Here is a 19,897-nt window from a genome sequence, read left to right as displayed (position 1 = left end):
AAGAGTGTAGGAAAAATTATGAATGTTTTCTGATGTGGAAGACAACAGAGGTCTGCTGCCAGGATAAGATAAAAATAAATAAAGGCACAGTCCATAAGACACTATAAACAGCAGAATTGCAGGAGTGGGGGATTGGAGGAGAGCACTTTACTGCATAGGGCATGTATTTGTTAAAGGGATAGTGCCCTCAGGCATTTTCCTCTGTGGTATGTCAACAATATCCGAATTAGACAGGAAGATTGGATGAATGAGAAATCATTGGTCTTCTGGTAATAAATTACATGATGGTAAATAGAAAAAAGTATACAGATTGATCTAAAATGATCTCTACTGCAACTTGAAAAGTTTACTGATTAAAGACAAAGGTCGAGTTGTAAGTTTCCATTTATTGCTTCTAAATAACAAGGTAATTGCTAAATATACAGATTTTTCAGGTTATACAGAATTGAAATAGGTTATTGGAGGAACATTACTGACATTTGCTTATTCTTAGAAAGACAGTGAAAACACAATTATCCAAATTCCTTTCTCAGCAGAAACAATCACTTTTACATTTACAAAATACAGTGTAACTACTGTGGCAAATTCTCACCTGGCATGAAGTGCTTTACATCTGGCAGAACTCCTTCCAGTTTTTCCCATCGAATGGCTTCAGTTTTCTTCATTTTTATCTCGATCTACAAAACAAGTAATTCATATATTAAACGAAGTTTTCTTTGTAATATATTTATTATCTACAGTTGGATTGGCTTACCTCACTTTTTAATTGAAGTATAAACTCCACAAAAAGTAGGATATTTCTCTATCGTACATTGGGGAAAATCACCAACGGACATTTCCTTATAAGAAGTTCCGTTAGAGGTCAGTCAACCTTCCCCATCGCCATTCTACAAATGTAGCCTTGTGATGATACTCACTCTCAGTTCTTCTGGAAGCAGCAGCATGACACCCAAAAAAGAGCATACTTGAATTATTATTACTATAAAGGAAAAAGGGGCAACTTGGGTGGTAGTTCTGTATGTGGAGCTTAAACTTCAACCAAAGAACAAGGCAGCCAGTAATCATTCTTCAATCTTTACATAGCAAGTAGACACATATCAAAGTGGAGAATTTTGGTGACGGGCTTGCGCAGACTAATATTTTCTGGTCAGCTTGAGCACAAAGTGCTCATCTTCTTGAACTACTAAATCAGGATGATAACCTATAGTAAAAGCAGGTGTACTGTTTCAGTTTACAAATGAATGTTTGTTTAAGCAGCAGTCGCTGCATGAATAGGGCTTTCCCCGGTGGGTCCAACACTGGCAGGAATTAATACGAGTTACACAATGCTGAATAACGTTAAGCTCTGTCTGGTCAAGGCTTTGTTCCTAAAGAACACAAATAATTGCCTAGATTAATGAAAACGTACATCCACACGGTAATACTTAATTTCAAGAACTGAAGTACGAGGTGTCAGTTGAAATTTAGGCACCATAATTTCGGTTCTACAATTTTCTGAAAGGTTCACAACATTTAAAATGGAAAGCTGTGGGGGACATATGTCTGAATTCCTGACATGTCACCGACAGGCCAAGTTCCAAGTAAGGAGTGTCAATTTGTAAGATTTAGTCCCCTTTTATCTTCCGCCAAGAATCTGGTCCTTATGAATTTGCGGTTCTCATATCTGGCACTGTAGATTTTTCTTTTAATGGATTACAAAATCTCACATGTTCCAGGAGGTTTGCAACATACTATTCAAGTCTCATGAGAGGAGATAAAGCCGAAAGATGGATAGTCATTTCTTCAACCTTTGTAGGGGACGCGCTTACCAGCCATTTGGCTAATCCTCGTGCAGACAGCGGTTCTTCCATGCCAGAGACTCCATCCAGGTTGTTCTGTTGGGCAATAATCTTGCCCAGTGAGGTTGTAAGCAGACCAACTGTATGTTGAAACCATCTTGCGTAAAGTATCTCTCTCCCATCATAACTTCTTTTTAGAGCAACATTATTCATGTCCTGGAGAAGTTCAAGTGATGAATCCTAAACTTACACACCTGGAAGACCAATAACATTGGCCAATCTGGCAGGCAAGGAAGAGATTTAACTTTCCCAATGCCATAAATCTGTGTTGCTAAGCAGAAGGTTTCAAAGGCTGCACCTTCAAAGTCATGATCACCATAGCAGTGATTTGGACAAATTCCTGTGGGAAAGGCCTAATTTGGATATGGCTCCTCCAAAAGTCACCTTCCTGCTTGCCTGAATCCTCAGTATAGGGATTGTTTAGGTTTATAAGGGCCATCTCAACAGGATTTCTCAAAATGCAAGGAAGCAACCACCTACCTCTATGTTGGTAACAGTAAAGGCACATTCCTCCTTCATGGTTGAATAATGACCAGCTATGACTCCCTTCAATGAAGCAGAATTGTGTGGACAAAGCACACAGATAACAAATGAGGCACTAAGAGTTCCAGTTGAGGATGTCCATGAAGTGACTTGCTGGCCATCATTACCGATTGGAGAAAGGTAAAGACTTTGGGGACATGAAACGAACACCCCAAATAAGATTCAAGTCTCATGAGAGAGGAGATAAAGCCGAAAGGTAGAAATGAAAGGGGGCTCTTGGTACCAAAGTATGTTAAGAAACACAAACACTGAATGCCAGTACCAAGTAATCAAAGCCAATTACTAAAACAGGAAAATAGGTCACTGCTGAAGTGGTATTGATAAAATGATGTGTTGATATTGATGAAATGATGTGTTGATATTGATGACAGTCCTGACTTGGTGCCAGGGAACACGCCTCATTACATTTTTGGGTGTAAAATGGGCGCAATGTATGCTAATTTATGGGCACAGTGTCCTGCACTTAACCTGTGCCAGCGGCATCCCCACTGCCATATTGGTCTTCACTGTTTTTAGGTATCCCGGGCGACCACCTGAAATCAGAATTGGATCAATTTAAATCTGTAAAGAAGGGTCCTAACGCCCGTTTCAGGACCATTCTTCAAGATGTGTGAAAAACTCTGTAGAGCACGCACTGTGCAAGCTCCGACTCATTTTTTCAGCTTTACTGCAGCATGAACAGCAGTCCTTAAAGCACACATGGCCCGCCTGTATTTTCCAACACCCACCTCCCAGGACTTAACGGTGATGCAGCAAACCCAAATTTGATCCCTGATGTTGGGTGAGCTGCCTCTAGGGGCGCGACAGGTGACGCAGCTCACCTCTATCATTAAAATGAGGCATGAAGTCCAATTTCGGATGAGCCTCTGGTGCCTGCTCTTGGTGCACGCTTGAATTTCCAACCCACGATTTCTGCAGGTTTTAGCATGTAGTTCTTAAAAAAAAACTTCCCTCAGAAAATGGTTTTGATGACAACGATTTCATGGGCAATCACATCAGCAGCATCGCTTACATGGTGAGCATTAGCAAACATTGATTGCTGCTTTTTAAACGATGGTGCCGATTCAGAAAATTTATCTTTACGTAACTTTCCTGCGAACTTAGCATATTTCGCACCAGTGTGCCTCATGGTGTCTTTGAATGTGGTATTCTTCCCCACAGCTACCTGTTGCTTACAAATGGGTTTTCCATTCACGTCCACAAAGAAATAAAAAATTAATTTCATAATTCATGAATATGTACTGGTAATTTACCCAATTGGTGCTGAACGTGTTTTGGGATACAAACTGCACAGTTTAAGAGGGGGAGTACAAAGTGATAGACTATTTTCAGAGCATAAGAACAATTATTTTTTCTTTTTGAAAATGGCTAGGTTTTCTTTTGTAAAATAAGCATTGATGCCGGTAGTAATTGATTTTCTCAAGTGAATCGGTAGCATGGATTTGGCAGAGGTAAAATAATTACTTTATTTAAAATTAAATCACTGAATTGTTAGATTGATCACCATCAGTAAATGGCGGAAATAAAACCATATCAATGGATTTAGGCATGAACGCATCTGCCTCCTGAAGGTTTATGGATTTGTATCATTAAAATTCCAGCCACGAGTCTCTTCACCAACCCTACCTTTCAGCTGTTCCCCTTTATCAGATCCTACATCGTCATGAAATCATAATAACTGTGTAGTTGTAACAAAATCACCAATAAATCAGCATTTTTCTTCAAACTACAGAATGCACATCCAGCACTATGCATATTAATTATTTAAGGTGTTTCTGCTTCCATCGCTCTCTCTGGATTCTGTTTCAAAGAGTGGGCTTACTGGGTTCCTTGGGCCCAAGTTACTTTAGCTCAGCCTGTTCTGGATGGTGTTATTTTACAAACTCACCGTTTCTTACTCCTCGAAATCAAACAAAAAAGGTAAGTGCCTAGGAGCGTAGTGTACCGTACTGTACTGTGGTATTCAGATTTTTATCACCTACTCCAAAAACAATTTACACCTGGACCCAAGTAGACAACAACCCAGAACCAAGGCTAATTTGACTTTGCAAGCAGGCTATGCAGGATTAACATATGCAAGAGATAAAACTAAATCCATTCACATTTGTATTTAAAAAAAGATAATTAATTCAGATTACTATTATTGCAGACATTTAAAAACAAAATAAAGGCGTGAGATGCTCTTCAAAAAATGGTTACAAATGTTTTATGCCAAGGAGTCCGTGATAGCACACTTGATCCCACAAAATCCTGCAAATCCATTGGCAGGATAGGTGCACCGACGTGTTCTCGCTCAGGCCAACATCCCCAGCAACGAAGCTTTGACCACGCTCGATCAGCTCCGATGGATGGGTCACATCGTTCGCATGCAAGATACGAGACTCCCAAAACAAGCGCTCTGCTCGGAGCTCCGACACAGCAAGAGAGCTCCAGGTGGGCAGAGGAAATGCTTCAAGGACACCCTCAAAGCCTCCTTGAAAAAGTGCAACATCCCCACCGACACCTGGGAATCCCTGGCCCAAGTCCGCACAAAGTGGAGGAGAAGCATCCAGGAAGGCGCCGAACACCTCGAGTCTCTTCGCTGGGAGCAAGCGGAAGCCAAGCGCAAGGAGTGCACGTTAACCCAAGCACCCCACCCACCCGCCCCTTCAACTACCGTCTGCCCCGCCTGTGACAGAGACTGTAGGTACCGCATTGCACTCATCAGTCACCTGAGAACTCATCTTTAATGTGGAAGCAAGTCATCCTCGGTTCCGAGGGACAGCCTAAGAGAGAGGAGAAGAAGCTAGCACACTTGCCTCCGAGTCAGAAGGTTGTGGGTTCAAATCCCACAACAGAGACTTAGGCAGTGAGCACATATGCCAGGCTGACACTTGAGTGCACTACTGAGTGAACACTGCACTGGGGAGTTCTCCCCAGTATCCTGGCCAATATTTATTCCTCAACTAACATCATGGAACAAATTATCTGGTCATTATCTCATTGCTGTTCGTGAGACTTGCTTGGCACAAATTGGCTGCCAAGTTTCCTACTATCGTAAATTGTATAATGTAAATGTAAGTTCTTTCTTGTACTGAAAAATAATTTAGAAAAACAATCCACAACACCAGGACAGCCAGTCTTCCCCGCAAATGCCAATGTTCAGCTGTTCCTCTTGCTGCTGATTGAAACTCGAGCTCTGGCTGCAAACTCTGCGAGATACCGAGCGAGGAGCCAACAGAGAAGACTAGGGCATGAGGCCTCACACGAGCCGCATTCGCTAGTCTCCTCTCTCACCCAACCCCTATTTCACAGTCTCCATTTCCCCCCCAACCCCTACCAGTCACCCTCTCCCTCTAGCTCCATCCCCACCTGTCCCCCGGACTCAATCTCTCGAAGCTCCCCTTCATGTCCTAATCTCCAAAATCTGCCGCTTCCCTCCTTTCCCCTAGCCCACTGGGCCAAACTTCCCGATGTTCCCCACTGCCCTAGCCCTGAATTCGCATCTTTCTCTAGTTTCTCTCCTATCTCTCATGCCCTCTCTCCAAGCTCATCTTGTCTATGAGACCCACCTATTGCTCCCTCGACCTTATTCCCACTAAACTGCTGACCAACCAACTTCACTTCCTGGCCCCCATATTAGCAGACATTGTTGATAGTTCCCTCTCAAGTACTGTCCCCCTCCCCTTCAAATCTGCCATCATCACCCACCTACTCAAAAAACTCACCTATTACCCCTGTCCTTGCAAACTACCACCCCATCTCCAACATACCTTTCCTCTTCAAAGTTCTTGAACATGCTGTCGCCTCTCAAATCCATGCCCATCTTTCCCGCAACTTTATGTTTGAACCTCTCCAATCAGGTTTCCGCCCCGTCGCAGCACTGAAACGGCCCTCATCAAAGTCATAAATGACACCCTATATGATTGTGACCGTGGTAAACTTTCCTCCTCATCTTTTTCGACCAGTCTGCAGCCTTTGACATGGTTGATCACACCACCCTTCTCCAATGTCTTTCGTCCGTTGTCCAGCTGGGTGTGACAGCCCTTGCCTGGTTCCATTCCTATCTAGCCAGAGAATCTCCTGCTATGGCTTCCTAGCCCACTCCCACACTGTTATCTCTGGAGTCCCCTCCTTTTCTCATCTACATGCTGCCCCTCGGCGACATTATCTGTAAACACCGTAGGTTCGGCACGTGTGCCGACGACACCCAGGTCTACCTCACCACCACCTTTCTAGACAAACTGTGTCTGATTTGTCACACTGCTTGTCTGACATCCAGTACTGGATGAGCAGTAATTTCCTCCAACTAAATATTGGGAAGAGCAAAGCCTTATTTTCAGTCCCTGCCACAAACTCCCATTACCTAGCCACCAACGCTATCCCTCTCCTTGGCCACTGTCTGAGGCAGAACCAGACCATTTGCAACCGTGACATCCTATTTGACCACATACCCACTCCATCACCAAAACCGCCTGCTTTCACCTCCGTAACCATCACCTTCTCTGACCCAGTCTCAGTTCATCGGCTGCTAAAACCATCATCCATGCCTTCGTTAGCTCTAAACTTGACTATTCCAATACTATCCTGGACTGCTTCTCATTTTCCACAGTCCGCAAACTTAAGCGCATTCAAAACTCTGCTGCCCATATGCTATCTCGCACCAAGTCCCGTTCATTCATCACCCCTGTGCTAGCTGACCTACATTGGTTCCTGGTCCGGCAATACCTCAATTTTAAATTTCTCACCCCAGTTTTCAAATCCCTCCATGGCCTCGGCCCTCCCCACCTCTAACCTCCTCCAGCCCTATAAGCCACCGAGATCTGTGCTCCTCCAATTCTGGCTCCTTGTGCAGGCACAATTTTAATCACTCCACCATTGGCGGCCATGGCTTCAGCTGCCTAGGCCCTAAGCTCTGGAATACCCCCCCCCCCCACCTCTCTATCTCCTCCTTTAAGACGCTCCTTAAAACCCATGTCTTTGACCAAGCTTTTGGCCATCTGTCCTAATATCTCATGTATATAATTGCAAGTCGCTGTTGTGATGGTGTCTCCATGTAACCTGCTGCCCTTGTCATTGTCCATCTAGGTGGTGGAGGTAGTGGGTTTGGGAAGTGCTGCCAAAGAAGCCTGGTGAGTTGCTACAGTCCTGCAGATAGTACACACTGCAGTCACGGTACGTTGGTGGGGGAGGGAATGGATGTTTAGGCTTGTTGATGAAGTGGCAATCAAGTGGACTGCTTTGTCATGGATGGCGTCAAGCTTCGAGTACTGTTCCAGCTGTACCCATTCAGGCAAGTGGAGAGTATTCCATCACATCTCTGACTTCTGCCTTTTAGATGGTGTACAGGCTTTTGGGAGTCAGGAGGTGAGCCATCACCCTCTGACCTGTTCTAGCAGCCATGGTATTTATGTAGCCAATCCAGTTGAGTTTCTGGTCATTGGTGACCCCCGCCAACAGGATGTTGATGCTGCAGGACATGGTGATGAATAGCAAGAGGAGATGGTTGGACTATCTCTTGTTGGAGCTAGGTGTATAAAAGTAAACATTTCTGCAGCGCACAGAGCGGTCTGCACCGAGCGGGATTAAATGGAGTGGACTTGAACAGAGTGTTTTATTTGGGAATTTGGAAAGAGTGGGAATTTGGAGAAGAGGGGGAAGGAATTGCTGCTTTTTGCCTACTCTACTTCTAGTGCTTTGTGTTATAGGTATTTAATTTCAGTACCCTTAACTTAATCAAGATCAAGTAAATAGTCAAGAAAGTATATGTAAACTAAGTTACTTAAATACAAATTTAATTAACAAAAACAAGATCATATAGGGATGACAGAGCAGGTGGTGTGCCACAACTGCAGCATGTGGGAGTCTGTGGAGAGAATTGTGATCCCGGCCAACCAAGTTTGCAGTAAGTGCCTGCATCTTGAGGAACTTCAGCTCAGAGTTTTTGAGCTGGAGTCTGAGGCGCAGACATTGCGGGGCATCAGGGATGGGGAGAGTTACCTGGACACTTTGATCCAGGAGGCAGTCACACCCCTTAGGTTAGGTTAGGTAGTGGTACAGATCTGGCTAGTGGTCAGGGACAGGAGGGTGTGACTGCAACTCAGGCAGGTAAGGGGACCCCAGGTGCAGGGCTGGAGGAGCCTCAGCCTTTGCCCTTGTCCAACAGGTATGAGGTTCTTGCTGCCTGTGTGGATGAGGGGAAAGCCTGCAGGATCGATGAGCAAGTTGATCATGGTGCAGGAAGCCATTCAAATGGGGGGAGTGAAAGGAAATGTAGTTGTAGTCGGGGACAGTATAGTCAGGGGGATAGATACTGTTCTCTGCAGCCGCGACCGAGAGTTCCGAAGGTTGTGTTGCCTGCCCGGTGCATTTAACCCTAACCCTAAAGATATCTCCTCGCGGCTGGAGAACTTGGAGTGGGAGGTGGAGGATCCAGTTGTCGTTGTCCACGTAGGAACCAACGACATAGGTAGAACTAGGAATGACGTTCTACTGAGGGAGTTTGAGGAGCTAGGATCCAAATTAAAAAGCAGAACCTCAAAGGTAATAATCTCTGGATTGTTACCTGAGCCACGTGCAAATGGGCATAGGGACAAACAGATTAGAGGTTTAAATGCGTGGCTCAATGAGTGGTGTGGGAGGAAGGGGTTTCAGTTGATAGGGCACTGGCACCAATACTGGGGAAAGAGGGAGCTGTTCCGTTGGGATGGGCTCCACCTAAACCAGGCTGGGACCAGTGTCCTGGCGAACCGAATAGCTAGGGCAGTAGACAGGGCTTTAAACTATTGAAGTGGGGGTGGGAGGATTCAGGAAAGAGTAAATTTAAAAGCAGCAAGAGAAATGTCAAGGCTCTAGAGCAGAATAGAGTTTTAGGTAAAAATAAGCAGAGTGGGTCAGGAAGGGGCAGAGAGAGTAACAAAGGTAATAAGGCATCAGTGACTGAGGTAACAACAGGCAAAAAGAGAAATAAGTCAAAGCTAAAGGCACTATATCTGAATGCATGAAGCATTCACAACAAAGTAGATGAATTAATAGCGCAGATAGAAATTAACAGGATTGATCTAATAACCATAACGGAGATGTGGTTACAAAGTGGCCATGGTTGGGAATGAAATATTCCAGGATACTTAACTTTTGGAAGAGCTAGGCAAAATGGAAAAGGAGGAGGGGTAGCCCTAATAATAAAGGATGGGATAAATATAGTAGAGAGAAAGGATCTTAGCTCCGAAAATCAAGAAGTAAAATCAGTTTGGGTACAGCCAAGAAACAGCAAGGGGCAGAAAATATTGGGAGTTGTTTATAGGCGCCCAAACATTAGTTGTAATGCAGGGCAGAGTATAAATCAGGAAATTAGATGCGCATGTAACAAGGTTAATACAATAATCATGGGGGACTTTAATCTACATATAGACTGGGCAAACCAAATTTGCAGTAATAGTGTGAAGGACAAATTCACATAGTTTTCTAGATCAATATGTTGATGAACCAACTAGGGAACAGGCTATTTTAGATCTAGTATTGAACAACGAGAAAGGGTTAATTAATAACCTTGTAGTAAAGGGGCCTTTAGGGAAGAGTGACCACAATATGATAGAATTTCATATTGAGATTGAAAGTGATTTCGTTAAATCCGAAACTAGGAACTTAAATCTAAACAAAGGAAACTACGCAGGTATGAGGGGCGAGTTGGCTACGGTAGATTGGGAAACTACATTAAAAGGTATGACGATAGAAAAGCAATGGCTAGCATTTAAAGAATTAAGACATAATTTACAACAAATATACATTCCTTTAAGGCACAAAAACCACACAGGAAAAGTGGTCCAACCTTGGCTAACAAGAGAAGTTAAGATAGTATTAGATCAAAGGAATGGCGTGTAATGTTCCCAAAAATAGTAAGCCTGAGGATTGGGAGGATTTTAGAATTCAGCAAAGGAGGACCAAGAAATTGAGAAAGGGAAAATAGAATGAGAGTAAACTAGCGAGAGACATAAAAAGACTGTAAATGCTTCTATAGGTATGCAAAAAGGAAAAGATTAGCGAAAGTAAATGTGGGTCCCTTACAGGCTGAGACAGGAGAAGTTATAATGGAGAATAAGGAAATGGCAGAGAAATTAAATAAATACTTTGGGGTAGATTTTCCCGAACCTGTCGGGAAGAAGGCGGGACTTCCCCTTTTGGGGTTTTGACCCGCCTACTTCAACGTCCGGCCAATCCGCGTGATTTTCCCTTGATTGACCTTGTTGAGCCCGCCCAGCGGGCTCAGCAGGCCAATTAAGGGCCACCCGGCAACAGATGACGTCACAGACAGCAATTTTATCTGTCAAGAGTTTTTGATAGATGAAATATCAGTGTTTCACAGCTGTTTGAAGCTGTGAAACACTGACACTTGAGTTCTTACATGAGTCCTTCTGCACAGAACTCTCACCGGCACTCAAAGCTTAAGGCTGTCACTTTTGACAGATCGCAGCCATTCAGCTTTAAGTTCCGGGTGAGTGATGGACTTTCGACGGCTACAGGAAGAAAGGCTGTTAAGGTAAGTACAGGTAAGTAAAAGTTCTTTACACACTTTAGACACACCAAACACACTTACCTTTACACTCATGCACCCATCACTCACCTGAGCGCCGACATCGCGACCCCTCCAAGTCCTTCAACCCGACGGCCCGCCTGCTCTAACCTGGCGTGGTTTGGAGCCATCGGGAAACCCACACGAAACCCCTCAAAATAGGGATTAGGCTAAAAACTGCCCGTTAACTACCTGTTAACAGGCAGTTAATTGGCACTAATCCCTTCCCGCCTGGTTTCGGCGGGTCCCAGTGCGGGGCGGGTACCCGCCGCCCCTGAAACTTACGTGGGGCGGGGTTTTGGGCGGGATGGTGTCGGGATCCCCAAATTCGGGATTCCCCCCCCCCCCACAAGTCTGAAACCCCGCCTGTCGGCTCCACGAAAATCTAGCCCTTTGTGTCCGTCTATACGGAAGTAGACGCAAAAACTTCCTGGAAATAGTGGAGAACCAAGGCTGTAGCGAGAATGAGGAATTGAAAGAAATTCGTATTAGTAAAAAAAAAGTACTGGAGAAATTAATGGGAATGAAAGCCAATAAATCCCCTAGACCTGATGGCCTACATCCTAGGGTTTTGAAAGAGGTGGCTATAGAGATAGTGGAACCAACCAGGGAGTAGGCTATCTTGGATCTGGTACTATGTAATGAGACAGAATTAATAAATGATCTCATAGTAAAGGATCCTCTAGGAAGGTGTGATCATAGCATGGTTGAATTTCAAATTCAGTTGGAGGGTGAGAAAGTTGTATCCCAAACCAGTGTCCTGATTTTAAACAAAGGCAATTATAATGGCATGAGGGCAGAACTGGCTAAAGTGGACTGGAAAAACAAATTAAAGGGCAAGAAAGTGGAAATGCAGTGGTGGACCTTTAAGGAGATATTTCATAACTCTCAAAATCTTTCTTTCTCACTGGAATATATTTTTGTTAAGAGAAGGGAACACCATCTGTGGCTAACTAAGGAAGTAAAGGATGGTATCAAATTGAAAACGAAGGCATACAATGTTGCCAAGATTGGTGGGAGACCAGAGGATTGGGACATTTTAAAAAACCAGCAAAGGATGACTAAAAAACAAATAGAGAGAGACAGAAGATGAATTATCAGAGTAAGCTGGCAAGAAACATTAAAACAGATAGTAAGAGCTTCTACAGGAATATAAAAAGGAAGAGGGTAGCTAAAGTAAACAATGGTCTCTTAGAGGACGAGACTGGGGAATTAATAATGGGAAACAGGGAAATGGCAGAGACTCTGAACAAATATTTTGCACCTGTCTTCACTGTAGAAGACACCAACAACATCCCAATAATGCATAATCAAGGGGCCACAGAGAGTGGGGAACTAAAGACAATCACCATCACTAAGGAAATAGTACTTGGTAAAATAATGGAACTAAAAGACGACAAGTCCCCTGGATCAGATGGCCTGCATCCCAGGGTCTTAAAAGAAGTGGCTGCAGAGATAGTGGATGTATTGGTTGCAATATACCAAAATTCCTTGGACGCTGGAGAGGTCTTAGCGGATTGGAAAACCGCTAATGTAACACCCCTATTTAAGAAAGGAGGGAGACAGAAAGTAGGAAACTATAGACCAGTTACCCTAACATCTGTCGTTGGGAAAATGCTGGAGTCCTTCATTAAGGAAGCAGTAGCAGGGCATTTAGAAAAACATACTGCAGTCAAACAGAGTCAGCATGGTTTTAGGAAAGGGAAATCATGTTTAACAAATTCGCTGGAGTTCTTTGAGGAGGTAACAAGCAGGGTGGACAAGGGTGAGCCAGTAGATGTGGTGTATTTGGATTTCCAGAAGGCATTCGATAAGGTGCCACATAAAAGGTTATTGCATAAGAGCTCACGGAGTTGGGGGTAATATATTAGCATGGATAGAGAATTGGCTAACTAACAGAAAGCAGAGAGTCGGGATAAATGGGTAATTTTCTAGTTGGCAAACGGTAACTAGTGGGGTGCCACAAGGATCGGTGCTGGGGCCCCAACTATTTACAATCTACATTAATGACTTGGATGAAGGGATCGAGTGTAATGTAGCCAAGTTTGCGGATGATACAAAGACGGGTGGGAAAGCAAGTTGTGCAGAGGACTCAAAGAACCTGCAAAGGGATATAGACAGGCTTGGTGAGTGGTCAAACATTTGGCAGATGGAGTATAATGTGGGAAAGTGCGAGGTTATCCATTTTGGCAGGAAAAATAAAAAAGCAAACTATTATTTAAATGGAGAGATTACAAAATGCTACAGTTCAGAGGGAATTGGGGGTCCTTGTGCATGAAACACAAAAAGTTAGCATGCAGGTACAGCAAGTAATCAAAAAGGCAAATGGAATGTTGGCCTTTATTTCAAGGGGGTTGGAGTATAAAAGCAGGGAAGTCCTGCTACAACTGTATAGGGTATTGGTGAGACTACACCTTGAGTACTGCGTACAGTGTTGGTCTCCTTATTTAAGGAAGGATATACTTGCATTGGAGGCAGTTCAGAGACGATTCACTAGGTTAATTCCAGAGATGAGGGGTTTGACTTATGAGGAAAGGTTGAGCAGGCTGGGCCTATACTCATTGGAATTTAGAAGGATGAGAGGTGATTTTATCGAAACATGTAAGATACCGAGGGGGCTCAACAGGGTAGATGCAGAGAGGATGTTTCCCCCCATGGGGAAATTTAGAACTCGGGGGCAGAGTCTCAGAATAAATGGTCGTCCATTTAGAACTGAGATGAGGAGGAACTTCTCTCAAGAGGGTTGTAAATTTGTGGAATTTTTTGCCTCAGAGAGCTTTGGAGGCTGGGTCATTTAAAGTGGAGATAGACAAATTTTTGCAAGATAAGGGAGTGAAGGGTTATGGGGAGCAGGCTGGGAAGTGGCTTTGAGCCCAAGATCAGCCATGATCTTATTGAATGGCGGAGCAGGCTCGAGGGGCCAAGTGGCCTATTCCTGCTCCTATTTCTTATGTTATGTTCTTATGGATGCATTAGTTGTCATTTTCCAAAATTCCATAGATTCTGGAACTGTTAATGTTGCGATTGAAACACCTACTGTAATTACGTCAGTTCTTTAATAAATCTATATATTTTTAGAATTGTCTCACATAATACTTTTGTATCAAACTCGCAAACTCAATGGGCTAGAAATTCAGTATAGCCACTTTTGGGGCGGTAAAGTCGGGCGGCCGCTAAAGTTTGCGCTCGGCGCAAAGTCGAGGCCACTTCGCCGATATTCAGTAGCATCGCCCTAAGAGGTTGCTGGAGCGCAAAAACTGGCGATGCACGACTATCTTTAGGCGCTAAGCCGGCGGTGCTGAGCGATACCGCCGAGGCCGGGCGCAGCGGCGGTCATTTCTTGATTGACGGCAGACACGCTGGCGCCGGCCACCTCTTAAAGGGGGAAGGTTCGATTTGTTTTGCTGCCACGCCCTGGACACTGCAGCCCTCCAGATAGGCCTGAGAACTGCTGCTGCACGCAATTAGCGCCCAAAACAATGCAGAAGGCCCGGGAAAGAGCGCAGCGATTCTCAGAACATGATCTGAGGGTGCTGGTTGGCGCTGTGGAACGAAGACGCCACATTCTGTTCCCTGAGAATGGAAAGAAGCCGCTGACCACCGTCTACCGCAAAGCCTGGAGGGATGTCTCCAACAGGGTGACATCCAACAGTCTGGTGCCCAGGAACCCTGTTCAATGCCGCAAGAAGTTCAATGACCTCACCAGGATTGTCAGGGTGAGTACCCTTTCCAGTGTCCTCCTCATCCTTGCATGTGCACCTCACATTATGGGCAAAGGGACCTGAAAGCCCTAATGGCCAGCCCTCATCCAGCAGCTATGGGACTGGCATGAACATCAATTGCACATTCTGCACTTTACACACTGGCCAAGCTATTCGACCATGGGAGGCAGTGCACACAAGATCAGGGCGACACACTGGCCAAGCTATTCGACCATGGGAGGCAGTGCACACAAGATCAGGGCGACACACTGGCCAAGCTATTCCACCATGGGAGGCAGTGCACATAAGATCAGGGCTACACACCGTACTTGGAAGCCGTCCTTTCTCTTGCAGGCAAAGGTGGCGACCAACAAGCGCAGCCGGACTGAGACCGGGGGAGGCGGCCCTCAGATCCAGGAGCTCACCGACCTGGACCAGCGCGTGGAGCGCATCATGGGTGGCCGGCTGATTGGCCCCGTCGCCAGTGGAGATGCCGACCCTGTTCTGGGCACCAATGGTAAGGACATCACCTTTTGGACCTCTCTCGTTCCACTTGCGCATCAGATCTACATCCTTTGCCACTGTCCGACCAATGCGCTGAATGCCACCACTCATGCCTCCCTCGCTGACGCCCTATCCTCACTCTAAAGCTACTCTTGTGCCTTCCTGCTTTCAGATGGTGAGGAGGAGGTCCCTGAAGCTGCCAGTGTCGGCCCCTCGGAAGAGGAAGAGGAGGAGGAGGAAGAGGAAGGCGGCCCATCAGTGGAACCCTCAGCCGCGGCAGCCCATGCCGATGTAGGGGACACGTCTTCCCTGGAGGGGAGCCTGGTGGAAGGGTCGGAGGGGAGTGTAGTTGCTGGGCCCAGCGGAGTGCAGCAACGCGGGAGGGGTCGGGAAGCTCGGTGGCCTTCTCCCCAGAGGGAGAGTGCGGCCTCCAGTCCGGCGACGGTCAGCGCCGAGGAGGTGCGCCTCCTCGAGGAAATGGCCGTGGACTCGGAGCGCCGTCACACGGAGCTCATGGGGGTAGTGGCACGGATGCCTGAGGCCATCGAGTCCCTGGCCAGGAGTGTCACTGAATTCGGGGCATCACAGGGCAGGAGTCTGGGTGAATTCGGGGCATTACAGGCCAGGAGTCTTGCGGAATTCGGGGCAGCTCAGGCAGCTACTGGCCAGATGATCACTGGTGCCGTCCAGTCACTGGCTGGTCTGATGCGGTCGCAGACCAGGGCAGCACGGGCACTAACTGCTGCCACACTCACTGCGTCAGCCAGGCATCGCCAGGGCACCCGCCGCGCTGCAGCAGCACAGCGGTCTGTCCCTCGGCAGATTGCTGCGCATGCTGCAGTGCTGGCCCGGCCGAGTGCCAGTGTGTCAGACGACCAGCGAGCGCCTGCCATCAGCCAGCTTGCCCCCATTCCTCCAGCCGCCAATGCCACTCCCCCAGCGGAGCTGCCACGAGCTGGTCAGACTGATGCTGGCCAGCCACAGCTGCAGCAGTCAGCAGCCGGCCCCTCGAGGGCCAGACCTCGTCTAGGCCGACCCCCAAGGGCATCTGCCGTCACGCCATGTGCCCCTCAGGAGCCTTCCCCCAGCCTTGCAGCAGCCACTGGGCTCACCTTGAGGAGGAGCAGCAGGCCGGGCAGGGGCCGCACAAGTGTGCACAAGGCATCGCCCTCGCGGGACAAGAAGTAGAAGGCGTGGCCAAATGTTTTGTTTTTTTGAAGGCCGAGGATGAAGGCCATTATTGTTTAACTGTTTTGTTAATCCTCTCCAGGTTGTGGGAGCGAGTAATGTGTTTGACTGTTTTTTGGGGGTTTCTTCTGTTTTTGTTTTTCATGTGGGAAGGGCCCTGAGTTTGTTCAATAAACAATTTCCTTTATTCAGATTGTCCATGTTTGATCTTTGAAGTGTTTGTTGCCTTAACCGGCTGAGGGCTTGCGGAGCGGCTGCATTCATGTTCTTTCATTGGCACAAGCCATTCCCTGACAGGGGGCCTAGAACCTACGTTCAATAAGCCGCCGACGGGCGGCCCTTGCACCTTCTGCCTCCCTCCTGGGCTGGTACTCCTCGTCCTCCTCCTCCTGAGGTGGTGCTCCAACCTGAGGTGGCAGTGCCTGAGTCCTGCGGATAGCCAGGTTGTGCAGCATGTAGCAGACGGCAACGAAATGGGAGACTCGCTCCGGCGAATACTGCAGGGCTCCACCGGAGCGATCCAGGCAGCGGAACCGCTGCTTCAGGATGCCGATTGTTTGTTCTATGATGTTCCTAGTCGCTTGATGGCTCTCGTTGTACGCCTCTTCAGCAGGGGTCCTGGGTGCGCGGAGCGGGGTCATGGGCCAGGTACACAAAGGATAGCCTTTGTCCCCGATAAGCCATCCTCTTGGGTGAGGCTGTGCCTGGAGCATGTCAGCCGCAGTTGTCTGTCGCAGGATAAAGGCATCGTGGCTGCTGCCTGGAAAGCGGGCATTGACAGCTAGGATGCGCTGCCTGTGGTCACACACCAGCTGTACGTTGAGGGAATGGTAGTCCTTCCGGTTGCGGTAATCCTCGGCATGCTCCAGAGGTGCCCGCAAAGGCACATGCGTGCAGTCAATGGCGCCCTGCACCATGGGGAAGCCCGCTATTCTTGCAAATTCCACTGCGCGCTGCTGCTGCTTCTCCAGGGTCATGGGGAAGGAGATGAATTGACGTCTCCTTCTGAAAAGGGCATTGGTCACCTGGCGGATGCAGCAATACACGGCGAACTGGGAGATGTTAGCAATGTCCCCAGCAGCGGATTGGAAGGAGCCGGTGGCATAGAAATTCAGAGCCACCGTCACCTTCACTGCCACCAACAGAGACGTCCTGCACCTCAGCTGTGGACGCAGATCTCTGTGAAGCAGCTGGCAGATCTCTGTGACCACCTCCCTTCTGAATCGCAGCCTCCTAACACACTGCGCGGCAGACAAGTTGAGATAGGAGAACTGCTGCCGGTATACCCTGAGTGCGTAAGGCCTCCCTTGCCGACGCCTGTTGCCCCCTCTGCGTCTAGCCAGGGCTGCCACTCTCTCACGGCGTCTGTGAGCCCTTCCTACGTAAGGCTGAAAGCCAGCGTTGACAGCCCCCATAATATGCTGGCAAACAATGAGATATCAATGAAGGCAAAGAGAATTGCAAAGCTGTGGCCTGAAGCCAGAAATACCTGTGCTAGTGTTGGGCCAAAGCAGTAAGCTCTCTACCTTGGTCTCTCTCCAAAAATCCGTTTCACAAGAGTGAGTGCTGCAAAATGGCTGCCCTTTATAGTGCAGGGTAAGTGCCCTTTAATTTGCGCTCCCCGCATCGGCTGTGAACCGTTCCACTTCACAGTCCTTAGGGCCGCCACGCCCACATTGGGCGGGCGCGACTGAAGTTCCGAATTGGGGCGCACAAAGGGCGTTGCACGAGGAAATGACGTCATGATCTGCGCGCGCAGCTGAGCGCGCGCAAATACTTTGCGCCGGCGCTAAATGTCTACTGAAGTTGGGGGCAGGCGCAGATCGCGCTGCGCCCAGGCGCTAAGCGCTCGAAATCTACTCCTCTTAAGGCGCTAACGGCTGGCGCACGCAACTGAATTTCTAGGCCAATCTCTGTACACTTTTTGGTGAGGAGTTGCAGAATTCTGGGGGAGTTTTCCGGACTCATAATATCCGGAAGGTTACAGTCTAGCTAAACTTATTAAAAGTGCTATCTGGAGGACGGTAACATCTTCAGGTTGTTCCTTTCCTTTAGGGAGAGATAGTCTGGACCTTTAGACCCAATTAAGCGTCTTTAGGATTCGGCTACCTCAAACTTTAGGTGAAAGTGAACGTCTGGGGAATGCGCCTGATCTGGGGTAGCCCTAAAGGGACTAGGACTAGTAATAATCCTTTCAAGACCACACTTGGAGTATTGTGTACAGTTTTGGTCTCCTTACCTAAGCAAGGATATACTTGCCATAGAGGGAGTGCAACGGGGTTTCACCAGACTGGTTCCTGGGATGGGGGATTGTCCTTTGAGGAGAGATTGAGTAGACTAGGCCTATATTCTCTGGAGTTTAGAAGAATGAGAGGTGATCTCATTGAAACATACAAAATTCTTACAGGACTTGACAGGGTAGATGCAGAGAGGACGTTTCCTCTGGCTGGGGAGTCTAGAACCAGAGGGGTCACAGTCTCAGAATAAGAGGTTGCCCTTTAGGACTGAGATGAGGAAAAATTTCTTCACTCAGAGGGTGGTGAATCTTTGGAATTTTGAACCGCAGAGGGCTGTGGAGGCTCAGTCATTGAGTATATTCAAGACAGAGATCGGTAGATTTTTGAATATTAAGGGAAACAAGGGATATGGGGACAGTGCAGGAAAGTGATGAGGTAGATCATCAGCCATGATCATATTGAATGGCGGAGCAGGCTCGAATGGCCAAATGGCCTACTCCTGCTCCTATTTCTTATGTTCTTACTTTTGTTCTTATAGGTTATTGCCTGGCACTTAAGTGGCAAGTAACATTCATGCCACACATCAGCCCAAGCCTGGATGTTGCCCTGGTCTTGCTGTGGGAATGGACTGCTTCAATATTTGAGGAATTGTGAAAGAGCCAAACACTGTGCAATCATTAGTGAACACACTCTCTTCTGACCTTACGATCAAGGGAAATTGATATCTGGGCCATTTTCCAAATTGTTGGGTAGATGTCAGTGTTGTAGCTGTACTGGAACAGCTTAGCTTGGGACATGGCTAATTCTGGACCACAGGCATTCAGTACTACAGCTGGGACCTGTAGCCTTTGCTGTGTCTAGTGCACTCGAGACGTTTCTTGATGTCACGGGAAGTGAATCAAATTGGCTGAAAACTGGCATCTGTGATGATGGGGGCCTGAGGAAGAGGGCGATAAGGATCATCCACTCAGCACTTCTGGCTGAAGATGGTTGAAAACACTTCAACCTTGTCTTTTGCACTGGGCATCGCCATCGTTGAGGATGTTCAAGGAGCCTCCTCCACCACTGCCATCTGGATGTGGCAGAGCTTTGACTTGATCTGTTGATTGTAAGATTGCTAGCTATGTTTATACTATGCTAGTTTTGCTGTTTAGCATGCATGCAATACCGTGTTGTAGCTTTATTAGGTTGGCACCTCATTTTCGGAAATGCCTGGTACTACATCTGGCATGCTCTTCTAACCTCCTCATTGAGCCAAGGTTGGACATCTGGCTTAATGTGCCAGAGGAGTGAGGTTACAGATTGTGGCCAACGCTCCTGCCAAGCTGCGCGGTTGCA

The 19,897-nt window shown here is 47.1% G+C and overlaps 1 protein-coding gene across 1 annotated transcript in view; it reads right to left on the bottom strand.

The window, feature by feature from the left end:
- Positions 1-19,897, bottom strand: part of sugt1 (SGT1 homolog, MIS12 kinetochore complex assembly cochaperone) — a 258,577-nt gene that overhangs the window by 15,472 nt on the left and 223,208 nt on the right. Inside the window, exon 11 of the mRNA XM_085998646.1 lies at positions 593-677. Coding sequence (XP_085854772.1) covers positions 593-677 — 85 coding nt within the window. The remainder of the gene's footprint in view (positions 1-592; positions 678-19,897) is intronic.

The sequence above is a fragment of the Somniosus microcephalus genome, chromosome 10 (assembly GCF_052327205.1).
Source record: "Somniosus microcephalus isolate GS21.2 chromosome 10, FLI_Smic_1.0, whole genome shotgun sequence".
NCBI lineage: Eukaryota > Metazoa > Chordata > Chondrichthyes > Squaliformes > Somniosidae > Somniosus > Somniosus microcephalus.
This window is presented reverse-complemented; position numbering and strand designations above follow the sequence as displayed.